At 41.9% G+C, this 17,243-nt stretch overlaps 1 protein-coding gene across 4 annotated transcripts in view; it reads left to right on the forward strand.

Moving 5' to 3' along the window:
* Window positions 1-1,394: 1,394 nt before the first annotated feature.
* Window positions 1,395-17,243, forward strand: part of mtmr1a (myotubularin related protein 1a) — a 29,630-nt gene continuing 13,781 nt past the window's right edge. Inside the window, exons 1-8 of one of the 4 annotated variants that reach the window (XM_041984841.1) lie at window positions 1,395-1,675; window positions 7,810-7,915; window positions 11,561-11,584; window positions 14,356-14,418; window positions 15,046-15,133; window positions 15,251-15,345; window positions 15,844-15,951; window positions 16,032-16,130. In XM_041984841.1, the coding sequence (XP_041840775.1) occupies window positions 1,623-1,675; window positions 7,810-7,915; window positions 11,561-11,584; window positions 14,356-14,418; window positions 15,046-15,133; window positions 15,251-15,345; window positions 15,844-15,951; window positions 16,032-16,130 (636 nt within the window). In that variant the 5' untranslated portion in view covers window positions 1,395-1,622. The remainder of the gene's footprint in view (window positions 1,676-7,809; window positions 7,916-11,560; window positions 11,585-14,355; window positions 14,419-15,045; window positions 15,134-15,250; window positions 15,346-15,843; window positions 15,952-16,031; window positions 16,131-17,243) is intronic. The other 3 variants (XM_041984842.1, XM_041984843.1, XM_041984844.1) reach the window with 3 other exon arrangements.

A 17,243-nucleotide genomic window follows, 5' to 3' on the forward strand; every position in this document is an offset into this window, starting at 1 on the left:
ATGGGCTCTGTAAATTAATCAAAAGGTAACGACTTTGAGTCTAATGCCATGGATTTGAGACATTTAAAATCCAGTGCCCATCACATTACCCTGTGGTATATCCTCCTGACTACCAGTAGTATAAATTAGTCCTCTGTGGAGGACATTTGTAAACCTGAATATCTCCATCCCCCTTTCACGCTATTAAACCCACTCATTTTGTTCTCTAAAAAGGACATCCAGGGCTTTTGAATGGTACCACATTTATAGGGGTGGGGCTTTGGGAACATCCTGTTTTTCCTCAAGGAAAATGGCATTCATTACCACAATCACATTTCATAAGAAGAGTTCATAACTTCTTTTTGTGCAAATGTAGTCCTGAAGTATTATTGTAATATTTCTTTATGATATCTCTTGAGAACACATTAAACCATTTTCTAAATGAATATAACAACATTTTACCACAACATAAGTTTGAGAATTGTCTTCTGTAGTGGACATTTGTAGCTATTTCCTGAATTTTGTTCTGTATTTTTCATATAAGAAGAACGAGTTTCATTGTCAGAGTTTTCTCATTACCCTTCAAACAGTCGGGGAAATTAAAAAAAATATTGATTAAACAATTTTTTTTTCTGGTAGTCAGGAGGATATAGACCCACTAGCTCACAAAAAAACAAACACTGGTATGTGTCGTGAGTTGTGATGGGTTAACTTTTAGGCTTCATGGAGAGGAGGTCACGTCCCCTGTGCCCCCCACCCCCCGGGAACGCTGTCTATGGTATATGCTGGTAAAATATGCTTTCATTCTGTGTTTTCTATCTTATAGATACGCTGTGTAACTTAAGTTTTGAATGGAGCTCATGGTCTAATAGCTTTAATTTATCCTTATTCAGTAAAGTAACATATATATCTATATGATGGTTTTTATTGTTTCCTGCAGGGTTTGCCTAACAATAAGTGGCGCATCACCTTCATCAATAAGAACTATGAACTGTGACACGTACCCCACTGTGCTGGCCGTGCCCTTTAAAAGTAAAGAAGAAGACCTGAAGAGAGTGGCTGCCTTCCGGTCCAGAGGACGCATCCCGGTGAGGACCAGAGTTTAGTCAGTCCTCATATATATATCTATCGTAGGGACACAGGTGAAACATTTAGGAATAAAAGGTTTAATCTAACTTCTTTTTATGTGTGCACGCCTTTTAAAGCAGGCCAACTCAAAATGCGTGACGGCGATGCTTTCATCTGCAGGGGGACTGATTTCAAACGATTTCAGCTAACTCCGGTACCGCTGTCCTGTTTTGTTTGTCATCTGAACTGAGAGAAGAATGACCTCTGGTCAATTTCACACAGACCTGTTACAGGAGTAGTGATGAAGCTGCTGGATGTCATATCACTCCGCGTAGCGCACTATACACACTGCGTATGAGACATCATAACAACAGCAGCTCGTGCAGACATAAGCGGGTCGGGAGTTGGGCGGAGCCGCAAACGGAGGAAAATACTAGAGGAAGCGGAGCGACAGGAAACCACTGAATCTCTTCAGATTCGACTCGCGTCCGGACACAACAAATACAGTTAGATTTGATCCACATCCTTGTCTATCCCCACCCCTCTGACCCAGATAGCAGCCAGTTAGTCGACAGATGGAGAAGCAGACAGCAGCTGGCGGAACCATGGAAGGAGATGGGCCGCATAGGTGAGTCGGTACAAACAATTCCTTTTTACACACCAGGTTTTCCTCAGACCATTTTCTGAATCTTAATGTCTGCAAATGGACCAGTTCCAGAACTGATCTACAAACAGATTCTATAAAATTCAGACAAGTTCCGAGCTCAGTCAGAGGAATTTGCTCCATTAGTGAGAACCATCCGAGGTTTGGACTCAAGCAGATCAATAAAGAGGTGTGGGTTTGAACATATGAAATTTGTCTGTGGTTCCTCTGAAAGTCTGGCTGTCTGCACAGAACCAGAACTTTTCATTCCAGAACTTCTCAGAATAATTTTTCTGCCCCTAGAGCTGAAACTAAGGCAACATCAGAGCTTCTGTAGAGGCCGTACAGGGAGTATAACATGCAACACTTCCTGTTTCACTTCTAACCATTCAGTCACTTTGACGTTTACAGAGGTTGACTGTATTGGGTTCAGATGAGTCTGCGGTGATGGACCCCCATCCACTCTCCCTGCAGCTTTTCAGCTGTTTTTTATAACACCATCTGACTCTTATGTACACATTGCTTCCTGTTGCAGAATCACCTACTAACATCGTAAATAAATAAAAACCACAAATTGATGAATGGAAGCTTATATAAGAGAAATCTCCTGAGGACATGTGTCCAGGACAGGACACCAAGACAATTAATTCCTCTCCTAAATCTATGGGCCCTGCCCCTGGTTTCTGGAACGCGCTCTGCCTCTAGTTTCTTGGATGTGCGCCTGGTTTCTGGAGCACATCTGTGATTTCTGGTCCCCATGTTTCTGGGCCCCACCTCTGCTTTCTGTAACAGGTCCCTGGTTTCTGGAAAGCACTTCTGGTTTCTATAATGGGCTCTTGAGTTCTTTAACGGGCCCCTAATTTCTGGAAGGGGCCCCTGGTTTTTGGAATTATTATTGTTATTAGATTAGATTAGATGGTAAGATGCTGCTGTTGAGATGTAAAAGTGCAGAATTAATGTAGGTCGCACACACATGTGCGTATGCACACACACACACACGATAATCACAAAGATGATGCATATTGATTATTGGGTTATTGATAAATTGAGCAGGGCCAGTACATACAGAGATAATTCAGCTGCTTTATGTAAGTAGATTTATAACACAAGGGGAGACCATAAATAAATGAGGACAGTGAAATCAACAATTGAGAGCAGTGACGTGCGGTCAGGAGAGGTGTCATGATAAAAAAGAAAAGTACATAAAATAAATATTAATATTTTCTACTGATCTGTGTTAAAAATACATTTTCAGTATGACTCTATACAATTTGAGGATTTCCTGATCAGCTGGCGAGCTGTGCCTCCTCTGACTGGTGATCCAGTACAAACTGGGTTGCATGACACGTGCCCGTTTCTGTTCCTCAGCATATCGCCAATATTAACATTACAGAAAAAGTTGTTATATACCATGACTCTCTACAGTCCGTGTAATGTCTTTAATGTATGTGTGAGAAAATTATTCCTTCTTATCGTACAATAAAGTGCAGAGAAAAGTCAGCAGGTGAGGCAGGCATTACTCTGCCTCACCTCAAGGGGGCGTAGTTGCATGCTGTTGGATGAATAGTGAAATAAGATGCTCTTTTCGATTCTTAAAATTGTAAATCTGACTCCAGAGGAGTCAGTGCCTCACCAGCCATGAACCTCACCGCACGTCACTGATCTCCATCAGCATTCTTTGTTCAGCTGCTGAGAAAATGAAGCTCTCGGCTTGCTCTCTTTTTCTGCAGCTCCTCTTTTCCACCATCTACTCGTCAGGGCTTCCTACGTTCCTCAGGACCTCCCACATAGCCAGGCTATGTAAGCCTAGCTTGAATTAGCCTCAATTAGATGTAGCTGAAATGTGTTAGTGGAACGGCTTGAGTCTTAATTCAGAGATAGTGTTAGTTCAAGCGAGGCTTTCCCAATACAACCTGGCTTTCTTTAGCTACGTTGGTGGAATACCCCCCTGGAAACCTATCCAAATAGAAGTCAAAGTAAAAAGAAGTTCGGCTGATTGTGAGGTACATGTGTTAGTGTGGATGTTTAATCTGCCATAAAGAAAGCCACTGGATAGTTAGTAAGCTTTGAACACTTTAAATTTAATTTCTTCGGCTTTTGGTGAGATTGGAAAAGAAAGATATTGAATTAAAAGTTTGGGCTGTAACCTTAAAAGAAAGGTGTTTTTTTCTTCAGTGAGATTATTTAGTGAGGTATGTCCTTAGGAATTTGTTGCTGTGGGTCTTGTCCACAAACTTATATCTTTACATTATTAAACATATTCTATAACTATACGAATAATCCATTAAAACTCCTTTAGACAATTGAATGATATTCCCCCCAATAAAGCTTTCACAACTTTACTAAATTTGCTTTCAGAACACACCAAGTTATATTTAGAAATAAAATTAATATTAACGTAGTTATATATAGCTATTCAACAACGTAATATTGACAACATCCCATGATCCATCCAATCTTTGTAAAAAAAAAATAAAAAGGATTTCCTATTTATTAAAATGCACCTACTATATTTTTCCATATTGAGCTAGTGTGTGGAAAGGCAAACATGCCCGCCACAGCAGCAGTGGCAAACACATGGCAGGGGAACACAGATTGGTATGCTGATATTACAAACAAATGATTTGTTCATCAATGTCCATCCATCTGTTTTCTTCTGCTCATCTGGGGTCGGGCTGCAGGGGCAGCTGGCTAAGCAGGGAAGCCAAGACTTCCCTTTCCCCGGCCACATTCGCCAGCTCATCCAGGGGGATCCCGAGGCAATCCCAGGACAGCTGAGAGATGCAATCCCTCCAGTGTGTCCTGGGTCTTTCCCAGGTTCTCCTCACACTGAGGTATGCCTGGAACATCTCACTAGGGAGGCATCCAGGAGGCATCCTGACCAGATTCCTGAGCCACCTCATCTGGCTCCTCTCAATGTGGAGGAGAGCAACTCTGCTCTGAGCCCCTCCTGGACCACCAAGCTCCTCCAAGGGAGAGTCCAGCCACCCTGTGGAGAAAACTCATTGTGGCCACTTGTAATCATGATCTCGTTCTTTCGGTCACTACCCACAGCTCGTGGTCCTTCTTCATCATGACAGACCAATGCAGAATTCACATCACAATGTGTTAGTGTGGATGTTTAAGAAGATCCCCAATCTGCCTGACAATGTCCCTCTCCATCCTTCTCTCTCTTCTCTCTGAGCAAGACTCTGAGATATTTGAACACCTCCATATGGAGCAGGACCTCATTCCTGACCCGGAGAAAACACTCCACCCTTTTCCGGCTGACGACCATGATCTCGGATTTGGAGGTGCTAATTCTCATCCCAGCAACTTCACACTTGGCTGCAAAATACTTCAGCAAAAGCTAAAGATCCAACAGAACAACATCCACAAAGAGCAGAGACCCAATCCTGAGGCCACTAAACCTGATCCCCTCAACACCTCAATCCCCTCAAGTTATGAACAGAACTGGAGATACTGGGATACCGGGATGAAAGCCACACTGCGGCTCCTCAATTCGAGGTTCGACTATCCGGCGGACCTTCCGATCCAGGACCCCTGAATAGACTTTACCAGGGAGACTGAGGAGTGTGATCCTGCTGTAGTTGGAGCACACGCTCCGATCCCCCTTTTTGAAGTGGGAGACCATCACTATAGTCTGCCAGTCCAGGGGAACTGTCCCCGATGTCCATGCAATGCTGCAGAGGCGTGTCAGCCAAAATAAAAAGACAAATAAATGTGATTGACTAGAGCTGTGACACTGTTTACACAAAACGTTTGTAAACTTTCCAAGTAAAGGCGTGGACTGTCCATTTAGCCCTACAGCATCCAGAGCCTTAAGGAACTCTGGGGGACCTCATCCACCCCTGGGACTCTGCCACCTAGGAGCTTTTTAACCAACTCAGCGACCTCAGCACCAGAGATAGGACCAATGCCAGGGTCCCCCCACTCTGCTTCCTCATTGGAAGATGTTTTGTTGGGATTGAGGAGGTCTTCAAAGGATTCCCTTCACCGGCCCATAACATCCCAGGTCGAGGTCAGCAGTTCCCATCCCCACTGTACACAGTGTTGATATAGCACTGCTTCCACTTCCTGAGCTGCCAGATGGTGGACCATAATCTTCTCAAAGCTGTCTGGTAGTCATTTTCAATGGCCTCTCCAAACTACTCCCATGCCCAAGTTTTTGCCTTAGTGACTGCCAAAGCTGCATCCTGCTTTGCCTTCCAATACCGATCAGCTGCCTCACAGGCCAAAAAGGCCAAATAGGACTCTTTCTTCAGCTTGATGGCATCCCTCACTGCTGGTGTCCACCAACGAGTTCGGGGATTACCGCCACAACATGCACAGACAACCTTACAGCCACAGCTCCAGATGGCCGCCTCAACAGATAACGCACGGAACACAGCTCATTCGGACACAATGTCCTCCACCAGACAGTCCAACCAGACCCTCACAACACGCTTGGGTCTGCAAGGCCTGACCGGCATCCTCCCCCACCATATGTGCCAACTCACCACCAGGTGGTGATCAGTTGATAACTCTGCCCCTCTCTTCACCTGAGTGGCCAAGACATGTGGCTGCAAGTCCGATGATACAACTACAAAGTCGATTATCGAACTGCGGTCTAGAATGTCCTGGTGCCATGTGCACATGTGGAGACTTTTGAGTCTGAATTGATGACCCCCAATGTAGAGGCGCCAAGCTGGGGGGCATTGAGTATGCCCACACCTGCTTGTCGCCTGTCACCGTGAGCAACTCCACAATAGAAGAGAGTCCAGGCCCTCTCGAGGACAATGGTTCCAGAACCTAAGCTGTGCATCGAGGTGAGTCCAACTATATCTAGCTAGAACTGCTCAACCTCGCGCACCAGCTCAGGCTCCTTCCCCGCCAGAGAGGAGACGTTCCACGTTCCTACAGCTAGCTTTTCCAGCCGAGGATCAGACCGCCAGGGTCCCCGCCTTCGGCCACCACCCAGCTCACACTGCACCCAACCCCTATGGCCCTCCTCCAGATGGTGAGCCCAGGGGTGAGGGGCTCATGTCACCCTTTTGAGCTGAGCCTGACCAGGCCCCATGGGCAAAGGCCCAGCCACCAGGCACTCGTGTTCGTGCCCCATTTCCAGGCCTGGCTCCAGAGGGAGGCCCCAGTGACCCACGTCCAGGCAAGGGAAAACTAGGTCCATTTTTTCTTCATCATAAGGGTCTGTTGAGCTGCACTTTGTCCTGCACCTCCCCTAGAGACCTGTTTGCCATTGGTGACAATGCCAGGGGCATAAAACCCCCGACAACATAGCTCCTAGGGTCGTCAGGACATGCAAACTCCTCCACCGGGATAAGGTGGCAGCTCAGAGAGGAGACTGTTCATAAATGTAATTTATTTAAACCCAATTTTTCAACTAAAATCATAGCAGTGTATTTATAATAAAATTTAAATATTTACTGAAACTGTGAAGGGACACTAAATAATGAAATTTGAGATGACTGTAATTATTATAATTTAAAGGCATTAAATGATTGTGTATTTGTTAATAATCCAATCAGAATTTCATTATCTCTTTAACAGCCAAAGCAGTGATTTTGACCGTTTTGAAATTTGCATATACAGTCATGTCAAATAAAAAAATGAAGCCGTGCTGGTCCCTGACTTTTAAGTAAAAACCAAACGAAATATGACCATTTCTACCTATTTTGGCGACAGGTGGTCACTTTGACCTACAGGTTCTGCACTGTTCTGTTTTAGTTTCCCGAAGTTCTGGATCTGATAATGTGGAAGTATTTTGTAAAGATGGTATGCAGAGATGATCGTTTTGCTACCAGCTTTAGCAATAAACACCACACAGCTCTGCTAGTTCCAGCAGAGTCCTGTGTCTGCTTCACCACTGCTGGTTAAAGTAAAGGGAGCTAACTCTGAAGCTAGCTGCAGTTTCACCCAGAAGTAATCACCTGTCCTCCGCCTCCACACTGAGTGTACAGTGTACAATCCACTGTGTGTGGACAGAATAGTGTTGTTGACATGGCAACAAGTAACTCTCATTCACCATTCTGCCATTTTTCACATTTTTAAAGGATGTCATCATTTAGTGGGAGAACAAGAATTCTTTTTTAAACTGGTTTTAAACTGGTCTTTGTGTTTAGTCCAACAGGTTCCCATGTGGAGTGGTGTAAGCAGCTGATTGCAGCCACCATCTCCGGTCAGATGTCCAGATCTGCCCAACCTGATCTTCTCAACAGGGATAACAAGGTGATTATCACAAAAAACATTTTTCTACTGGACCTGTCCAAGTTAGACAGGACCTGTTCTCTAACAGCACATTTGTCTTGAATGGATGCTAAACCATAACCTTTACACTGAAATCAAAATCTGACTCTATTCCAGACCCTAAAACTAAGTGCTAACCTTCAGATTTTTGACTCGGGGACAAAATTCCACAAATTTAGGAAGTCTCCATAAGTTTGAGTCAGTTTTCCCCATCATGTCGGGAAAAACAAATACATGCTCACACTGCTAACACATTTCTCATTCATTTTCATTTAGTTGCTAAGTTACTGCTGAGTCTTTCAATGAAAATGGGAGAAAATCCTTCTGTTATGAAGCTGTTTTCACTATTTTGAAGAAGATTGAACTGGGTTGATTGGTTGGTCACTGGTGTAACCAGCCTTTTCTCCAACCTCACTGGTTGACAGAAAGATCAAAGACGAAGGCAAACAAGTCCATTCTCCTCTGCACAGTCAGCTCCAGCAGCTCCAGATCAGTCCACAGAACAGAACCAAAACTTCTGGATCAGTTTGTTCAGCTTCTTTAAGTTTCTGGTTCTGGCTCTGCTGCCTCAGCAGATGCTGCAAAACAGACTGCTAAAAGATAAGAAACATCTTGGTCCAGTCATTAAAGGATCTGAGCTTCCTCCATAAGTAGAGTTGGATCTGTTCTTTCTTCTAGATCAGTGGTTGACAACTGGTGGCCCGCGGGCCTGTGCTTGCCCGCCGCCAATAATATCTGGCCTGCCAGATTACGTTAATTAAAAAAAAACTAAACATAACAGATTGCAAGAGTCATCTGTCAATGTGCAGAGACATGCTGCTGTTTGCAGCGCTGTGTTGAAAGAACTGTGTGGCCCCTTAAGAACATTTTAGCTCAAGAGAGAGATGCACAGTGCAGGGGAGGGAAGGCGGGGGACGTTGGAGCTGAGAAAGTAGCTGTGAGAAACTTCCTGATTAGCTGTGAATGTTTTGCTACCAGCTTTAGCAATAAAGACCACACAGCTCTGCCAGTTACAGCAGAGTCCCGTGTCTGCTTCACCACTAAGTTTCACCTAGAAGTAATCACCTCTCTTCAGCCTCCTGAGCTTGTTGTGGTGGTGGAAATTTTAACAACCGTTTTTGTCCGGAGTTTTCCCCAATAATGGAGCCAACACACCAGAGCTTCTGGTTACTAAACCATCAAAGAAATGTTGCCCTTCAGAAGCAAAAAGATCAGACGGAAAGACAAGAAAAAATTGCTTTTGTTGCTGTAGGCACAGCGTTTAATTTACATGGCAAAGAAGCACAGACAAACTAGATTCAGTCCTGAGGTCTTCCTGATTCACTTTCTCATCTACTTGATGGCTGTCAAATGATTAAAATTTTAATCAAATTAATCACAGCTAATCATTATTCGCAGCTATGCCTGAAATTTGCCCGTTATTACTGTGTCAACCAAAAGAGCCAGTTTACAAATATTTGGTGTTAACTGAACTTCCCTTGGGTAAACGTCAATGTCCAAGGCTCAGTAAGTGCAGCATGTAAAGTACTTCTATATGTTTTTCTAAATCATCTCTACCAAGTTCTAGATCATAATTCAGAATTCATATATCATCATCTCACCAACCGTCTCAATGGTGAAAATGTCTGTCATAAAACCAGCAGATGTGACAACTGAAGTGAAACAGCCGACATCGATGATGAAACGGCGGCGTGGCTTAGTGGATAGAGTGGTCATCTTGTAGCCTGAGGGTTGCCGGTCTGATCCTCGGCTCATGTCGAGGTGTCCCTGAGCAAGACACTGAGTCCCAAAATTGCTCTGGATCGTGGTAGCTTCTGTCATCAGTGTGTGAATTTGTGTGAAGGCGTGAACAACGTAAAGTATGATGTAAAGCGCCTTGGGTATCATTCCAGAAATAGTAAAGTGCTATATGAATACAGACCATTTACCATGTGGTAAGTGTGAGTGTTTGTGCAGCAGTGATAAATGTCCTACAGCAGGATCATCCAAAGTAAACACCTACTGATAAAATACATAATTGGCTGCTTGTTTTACTAGTTATCTTCACTTTTTTTACATTAGATGATTACTTTAGTTGTAATTATTAGGGATGCACAATATATTTGCATTAATATCGGTATCGGCCGATGTTAGTCATTTTTTAACATCTCGGTATCGGTCTGAAAAGGAAAACTGGGTCGATATTAACAGCCAATATTTATTTTTGTCTAATTGCTGTTTTTGTACGTATATTGGGAGGAGGAGGCGGGTTTGGCCATGCGACCATGTTTGGTAACAGTGATGCAGCATTACATTGTGGGATATAACGGAAGCTAGAAGCAATGTCAGCTGTGTGGTCATTTTTCATGGTGTCAAAAGAAGAAAAGCAGCATGCAATATCTGCAAAGTCGAAAAGATGCAGGTAGGACGCCGTGTCAAATCATTTAATCACACAAACTTGATCTGTCATCTGAAAATCTACCATCTAGAAGTTCACAAACAATGGTGAGAAGCTAACACCCTTAATGTTTGTATCATTTTTACTTTGTACAGAATTTGATAATCTTAAACCTTTTGAAACAAAATATATATCGACATTGGTAAATATCGGTTATTGGCAGTAACAACAATATTAATATCGGTATCGGCAAAAATATTCATATCGGTCCATCCCTATAATAACCTGTCATGATGAACATGTTTTGGTTCTTTTCCTGGGTTTGGTGTTTTCTTAATATCAATGATTAGTTCTGATTTTTGTCTTTAGTTATGATTTTGCTTTAGGGTTTCTGGTTTTGTTACAGTCTTTAGTTTCCCTCGTGTGCTGTGTTTTCTGTCCCTGGCTCATTAGCTCACGTGGTTTGATTTTGATTCATTTCACCTGTTTTCTATTAGTTCCTCTGTGTACAAATACTTGATGGTTTCAGTTCTTCCCTGTCAGGCCCTTATGGTTTACTCCCTGTCGTGTGTTGTTCCCTGTCCTGAGTTTTCGGTAAACAAACCAGTTTTTCATCCCAGTTCAGCTTCTGCATGATCTATCTGCATTGGGGTCCTCACCTCCGCCTACACCTGACAATTATCAGTTCAATATTTTATAAAATCTAGACCTAATAAAGGGTCTCATTTGTGCCCTGTTTTTTTTCTTGGTCAGTGCTCCTGCCTGGCCCCCATTAGAACTTCTCTAGACCCGCCCCTGTATAGCTAAACTATAAACCATGAAGTATTTAGTACACCAGAGCAGGAAACACCTCCAGCTGCTCTTATTATTGAATAAGGGAGGGCATTATTATTATTATGTAGATATTTGTCTGCCTTACAGGTGGTTGATGCAACTATTTCCAATGTGCACTCTCTCTCTGCTGATGCGAGGGAGCTGCAGAAGGCAGACAGGCTAGAGATGGAGGCAGAGAAGGTCTCAGTATGTTCTGATGTGGAGGGAGATGAGCCTGTATTCAAGAGAAGGCATGCACACTGAGGAGGAACTAGTTTACACCCGGGAGACTGAAAATGATTGAGCAGAGGACTGGCAGACTGGGGGAAAATGTATGCTAGAGCCAAATGGTTTCCACAGATCCAAACCAGAACCCATATATCCTGCCAGAAGGTTTTAATGTTAAGCTACATTTGTTCTGTGTGTTTAACATCCAGCTATCCAAGCGGCTGAATCACATGGTAAGACTTGTTTCATTTATATGTGTGTGTCTGTTAACAGATTGTTTGCCTTCTGCTTAAAGTAAATATGAGTTATTGTGTGGCTGAGCTGTAAGACACATCAGTGTTTGAAATGCTTTCTGTTTGAGCTGCTTCCCGTTTAGGCTGTTTACGTTTTGAGCTGCTTCATTTTTGAGCTGCTTCCTGTTGGAACTATTTCCTGTTAGAAGTGTGCTCTATTGTCAGCTTCTCTCCTGTTGGCTCTTTCTTAGTTCCTAACCTCTCAACTTGGATCTCGTTCATACTCTGCTGTGTTTACTGTGTCCTGTACAACCTACAAATGTCCTGTACAAATTGAAAATGAAACCTAAATAACCCATAAGAATATCTTTTATAGACTTTTATATGTCTGTAAAAAGTAAACTAAACTTTTGACTGCAGAAAGTGTGTATCAGCACTTTAATAGAATATTGTTTCTTACAGAAAATTTAATCTGAATCTAGACGTTGGTGTAAAACTGCAAATTTTAATGATGATGATAATGCAAATTTGTTAGATTTTCTTTGTCAGATTTGTAATTCACAAATCTTGTAATTCGCACACACACATGCTATTTTTATCAACAGATAAAAATAGCAACAGAAAATCTGATTTTGGTCCTATAGGTGTTTTGTCACAGTGGTGAACAGAATCCACCAAAAGCCACTTCATCCTCCAAACATACTTAATGTGTAAGGCCAGATATTCATCCTTCTCTGGTTCAGCATTACAGACGGACCCTCTAATAGCTTTCTTGTGCTTCATTCCCGGTCTGCTATGAAGAGTTTGTTTGTACTGCGCTGCAGCCATGGTTTGTGTGAAGTGGTCATGTGACTGTAAACCTACACAACGACACGGTAAAAAGGTGCATTCGAGAAAAATGCAGAAACACCAAACTTTGATGTCAAGTAGGGGGCCACAAAATATCATCCTGCGGCTGCGGGTTTGAGACCCACAGCATCATTATGTGGAGAAGTTTTATTCCAGTTTAGGTATCCTCAGCTCGTACAGATGAAACTCTGCTTTATTCCATCTTCGCTAGCCGTTAGCTGGTACAGATTAAAAATAAAACAGCATTTTAATGTCAGATAAAACCACATACCTCTACACTGGAACTGGAAGTTTTCTAAACTTTCTGAAAGCTTCTCCTGAGTCTTGGACGAGTTGACGTCTGTTAATATTAACCTCCACCTGAGATGCGCGCCACCATAACTCACCCCTCCCCCACTCACGTAGTGCACGCCAGTTCTGATGGTGCTTGAAGTACTTTGGTTGAAATAAAACTTCTTGTAGATTGTGCAGATCACTTTTTATTTATTAGATGTCCCATTAATGTTCTTTTTAGACTCAAATCCATCCATTGAACCAGCTAGCTTATCTTGTTCCTTCTCGCTTCAAAACACCTGAATTCCCCGCCATCATAACCGAGGAATGACGGATGTCTGTGGCTTGTTATGCTGCAAATGTGAAATATGTGTTAAAAATATCGGTGCAATTAATTACATAAATTAGTTACTGCCAATGCGTTATTTTTGACAGCCTTAATTTTTTTGTATTTTTTATTTTGGCAGTTTCAGTCCTCCATAGTCCAACAGCTGGAAAGATGGACATGCAACGCCATGCCCAGCTCCACTTTTGTCCAAGTCTTTTATTTTACTGTTGCAGTATTTGGTCTGGAGTTCAGGTGAATAAGCCTTTATCTTAAGTTCACAAAGGACAGCCACCATTTCATGGTACCTATTGATAACTGACTTCTCCAGTGTTTTGGTCTGAACGTGGCATTTGGTTTATAATCAGGTTCAGAAACCAGCACCTGCCGTTGCGAAAAGCCTGACTGGATCCAGAGTCCTGGTTTCAGACCAGAGCTGACAGAACATTTAAACTCTGGACTGAGCTGCCTGAGCAGGTCTGGTCAGCAGAGAGCTTTTCTTGAGTTCATTTGACACTTGGGACTTTATTAATTGACTGAGTTGGTGTGAAATGTGCTGTATAAATGAATGTTTTATGAGTTACATAAAAAGATACTGTGCTATGTCAGTTTTCTTTACCTATGAAGCTAAAGATCTGAAACCACAGACACATTTGTGGAATAAGTCCCTGCCGCCTTATTTCCACAGTTCCCAGTACTTTTGAGGCTCTCACCAAACAGAGAAAAAATGGTGAAAGTTTATTTATTTTATTTTTTTCCCAGAAATTGGTTACAGTTTTTTGATAGTCAGGTTCAACACAAGGCTGTGTGCATTGTGGGTGTTTTACAGCCTTGGCTTTAACAGGCTGCTGAGTGTTTGGGTCAGAAAAAGTCTCTGGGAGTTATGACATAGACCTCTGACTCAGGTTTTATTTGCCATGTAATAGAGATTCTCTGTTCAGCTCTCAGGATGAATATTATTATTGAAAGAACCTTTATTGATTTGTCAGTTGTGAATTAATTTCTGCACTAAAATGTGTAATAATAAAAATTAAGAATGATTCTGAAACCAAATAGGTTTGATTCAAATAAGAATTTGATCTTAATCTGTCTTGCCTGGTTAAGTAAAGGTTAAAAAAGAGAAATGTGAACTGTCGGTACCTCTTGCTGAAATTTTACCAGTGAATGCTGGTTTTGAAGAGAAATGACAAAGTTTGGGCTGCTCTCCTCGACCCTGTAATGCAGCTCTGCAATGCTGAGTGACCAAAAAACAATTCTTTGTCTTTTTCTTCTTCTTCTTCTTTTCTCTTGCTGTCACTTTCTCCATGCCGGCTCTCCTCTGCAGGATTCAGTAGACGGGCTTTTTTTCTTTGGAGAAAGTGACCCTGAACATCCTTCTGATGCTTTGGCAAGTCTGTTTGTCCGTCCTTCTGTCTTCTTCCTGTCCCACCTGCCTTTCCCCACTTATGTTTTCCGTCAGCTAAATGAGGCTGTTTGGAGTTAATCAGAGAAATAAAAGCACTGTAATGTCTTAAATTGTTATTTATTATTTTTATCACTGTTTTCTTGTGAGACCATAACCACGTGGATGGCTGATCATTTTCTATACTGTATTGAACTTTAAAATGTACAGATGAGTTTACTGAAATGTTAACTGTTCTTTCTTTTATTAAATTTGGGGCTAGAAAAAGATGCAAAAATCCTATTTTTATCATCTCCAATTAATCAGCAGGATTGAAAAAATGATGCAGAAAAATGGTGAACACAGAAAAACAGCAGCAGCTGTTAATAAAATGGGTTAAACTTCCTGTAAGCTGGGCTGAGTTAAACATGTGGAAAACTGATGAGTAGCAGCTGCTTCTGGACAGGTCCATATTGCTTCAGTTAAACTGGGCTGTGGACACATTTCTTCAGAGGATCAGCACCTCATCCACGTGGTCTTTATTCCTTTACAACACCTGGAAAAATATTCTGAGTGAGTCCATATTTTTTTGTGATTCCTGCTGGATCAGTTACTGGTCTGTGTTTTCTCCAGAACCTTCCAGCTCTGGGATACAGGTCACAGGTCAAAATGTTCCAGAATCAGGTTCCTTTGCTGCCAGGAGAGACAGTCCAGATCACAGGTACATGTATCCCCAGCTGTTTGTCAGCACGCCTTTTCTCTACTTGTTTTTATTCCATATGTTGTTAGTTAACCTAAAGTAAACTATTTTATTCATTCTGTGTGTGTGTGTGTGTAGTGAAGGATGTGATGTACATCTGTCCATTCAGTGGTTTGGTAAATGGGACTCTGACCATCACAGACTATAAGCTGTACTTCACCAGTGAGGAAAAGGTAGAACATGTTTGTTTGCTTCTCCACCTACTGTTTGTATTGTGTTAAGGTCTTCATGGCTAGCCAGCCCTACTTGTATGATTTATCAAAAAGGAAAGTTTTAAGTCTTCTCTGTAGCTCAGGAGGAAGAGCAGTCATCTGCCAACCTAAAAATTGATGGATTCCCTGACTACATGCTGAAATGTCTTTGGGCAAGACACTGAACCCCATGTTTTCTCCCGATGTGTTTATCAGGGTATGAATGTGTGTGATAGAGCAAAGCAGTGTATAACTTGTACTGTATGAGTGTGTGCATGAATGGGTGAATGTGACGTGGTGTAAAGCGCTTTGAGTGGTCAACATGATTAGAAAAGCGCTATATAAGTACAGTCCATTTACCTGAAAGGTAGAGAGGGTACCAGCCTCTTACAGCCAAACTGGAAGCTAGTTCCACAGACGGGTCTGATAATTGAAGGTTCTGCTGCCTTTGTGCAAGTTAAAGTTGATGTGTTCTTTCAGGTCTCTCCCTTCATCCTTGATGTAAATCTAGGAGTCATTAGCAGGCTGGAGGCTATCTGTGTTCCTAAACAGGGAGACAATACTAAGGGACTGGAACTGGTCTGCAAGGTACTCCTGACACAAACACAGTTTTTCATGTTTTATCTTTTTGTCCCGATTGATTTGTTTCTAATGTTATCTCTGATCAGGACCTGAGGAGTCCCAGGTTTGCCTACAGGACAGAAGATGGTCAGCCTGATGTTCTAGATGTTCTGGTTAAACACGCCTTTCCTCTCACTCACAGCCTGGTCAGTTTCATTCAGACGAAGCTCTAATGCTTGATGTGATGCTACCACATGTGTGCTAGATGACTGAACATAAAGATAGTCTGGCATCATTGTAAACTTTCAGGATGGCATTTTAACCATGACCAGAATAGTTCATTTTAAAGGCAAACAGCCAAACGCATCACAGGAAATGCTGATGAGAGATTCGGAGAATCTCTGACATTAAAAAAGGTCAAACAGAATAAATACAGAAACCTAGCGCTTGGCCATATGGCCTAAAAATAAAATCAGATTTTTTTTCAAACCTAATCCAATTTCTGATTTTAATAGATTTTTTTTCCTTTTCTTTATTAAAAACTTAAACTTAAAAACAAGATTAAACTTAAAGCTTTCACATGCAAAATGCGTTTCTGTTTTATTTACTTATTTCTATGAATAAATTACAGCAAAAAAAAAGTAAATAATGTCAAAACCATATATTCTACCGTATAAACGGCTTTGTATCTTTCTCAGCTGCACATGTTGGCCTGTCCTGAAGAGAGATGGTTTGGATATTTTGAACCAGTATCCAACATACCTTTTTTCATAGAATTGTAGAGAAGCTTGTCTTTAATCAGTCATATGATTTTATTAACTCCAACAGTGTCCATTTGGGTTCCGGGCTAATCACAGCACTGAGACATCTCTGGTAAAAATTGTAGAGGACCTTAGGTGTAACCTGGAGACAAAGTGTTTCTGTGCTGGTTTTATTAGACTTGACAGCAGAATTAGATAATGTTGATCATAAAATACTTCAAAGCATATTGGTATAACTGGTACTAATTTTAACCTTAGCAATATACATTTTTTTTTATAAATATGAATGCATGTCCATATAGGAACTATGACCTCAACTGTGGTGTCCCCCCCAGACTTGATTTTTGGTCCTGTTCTGTTTTAATCTCTATTTGTTGCCACTGGGTGCTGTCATCAGGAGACACAGCATGCTGTGTTATGCTGATGATACACAGCTTTATATTACTGTGTCTCCTGATGACACAGGACCAATAAATATCCTTTTTATTGTATTTTAGACATTGGGTCATGAATGGCAGATTTTTTTACAGATCAACTAGGACAAAACTTAAGTACTGG

Source organism: Melanotaenia boesemani, chromosome 5 (genome assembly GCF_017639745.1).
Source record: "Melanotaenia boesemani isolate fMelBoe1 chromosome 5, fMelBoe1.pri, whole genome shotgun sequence".
NCBI lineage: Eukaryota > Metazoa > Chordata > Actinopteri > Atheriniformes > Melanotaeniidae > Melanotaenia > Melanotaenia boesemani.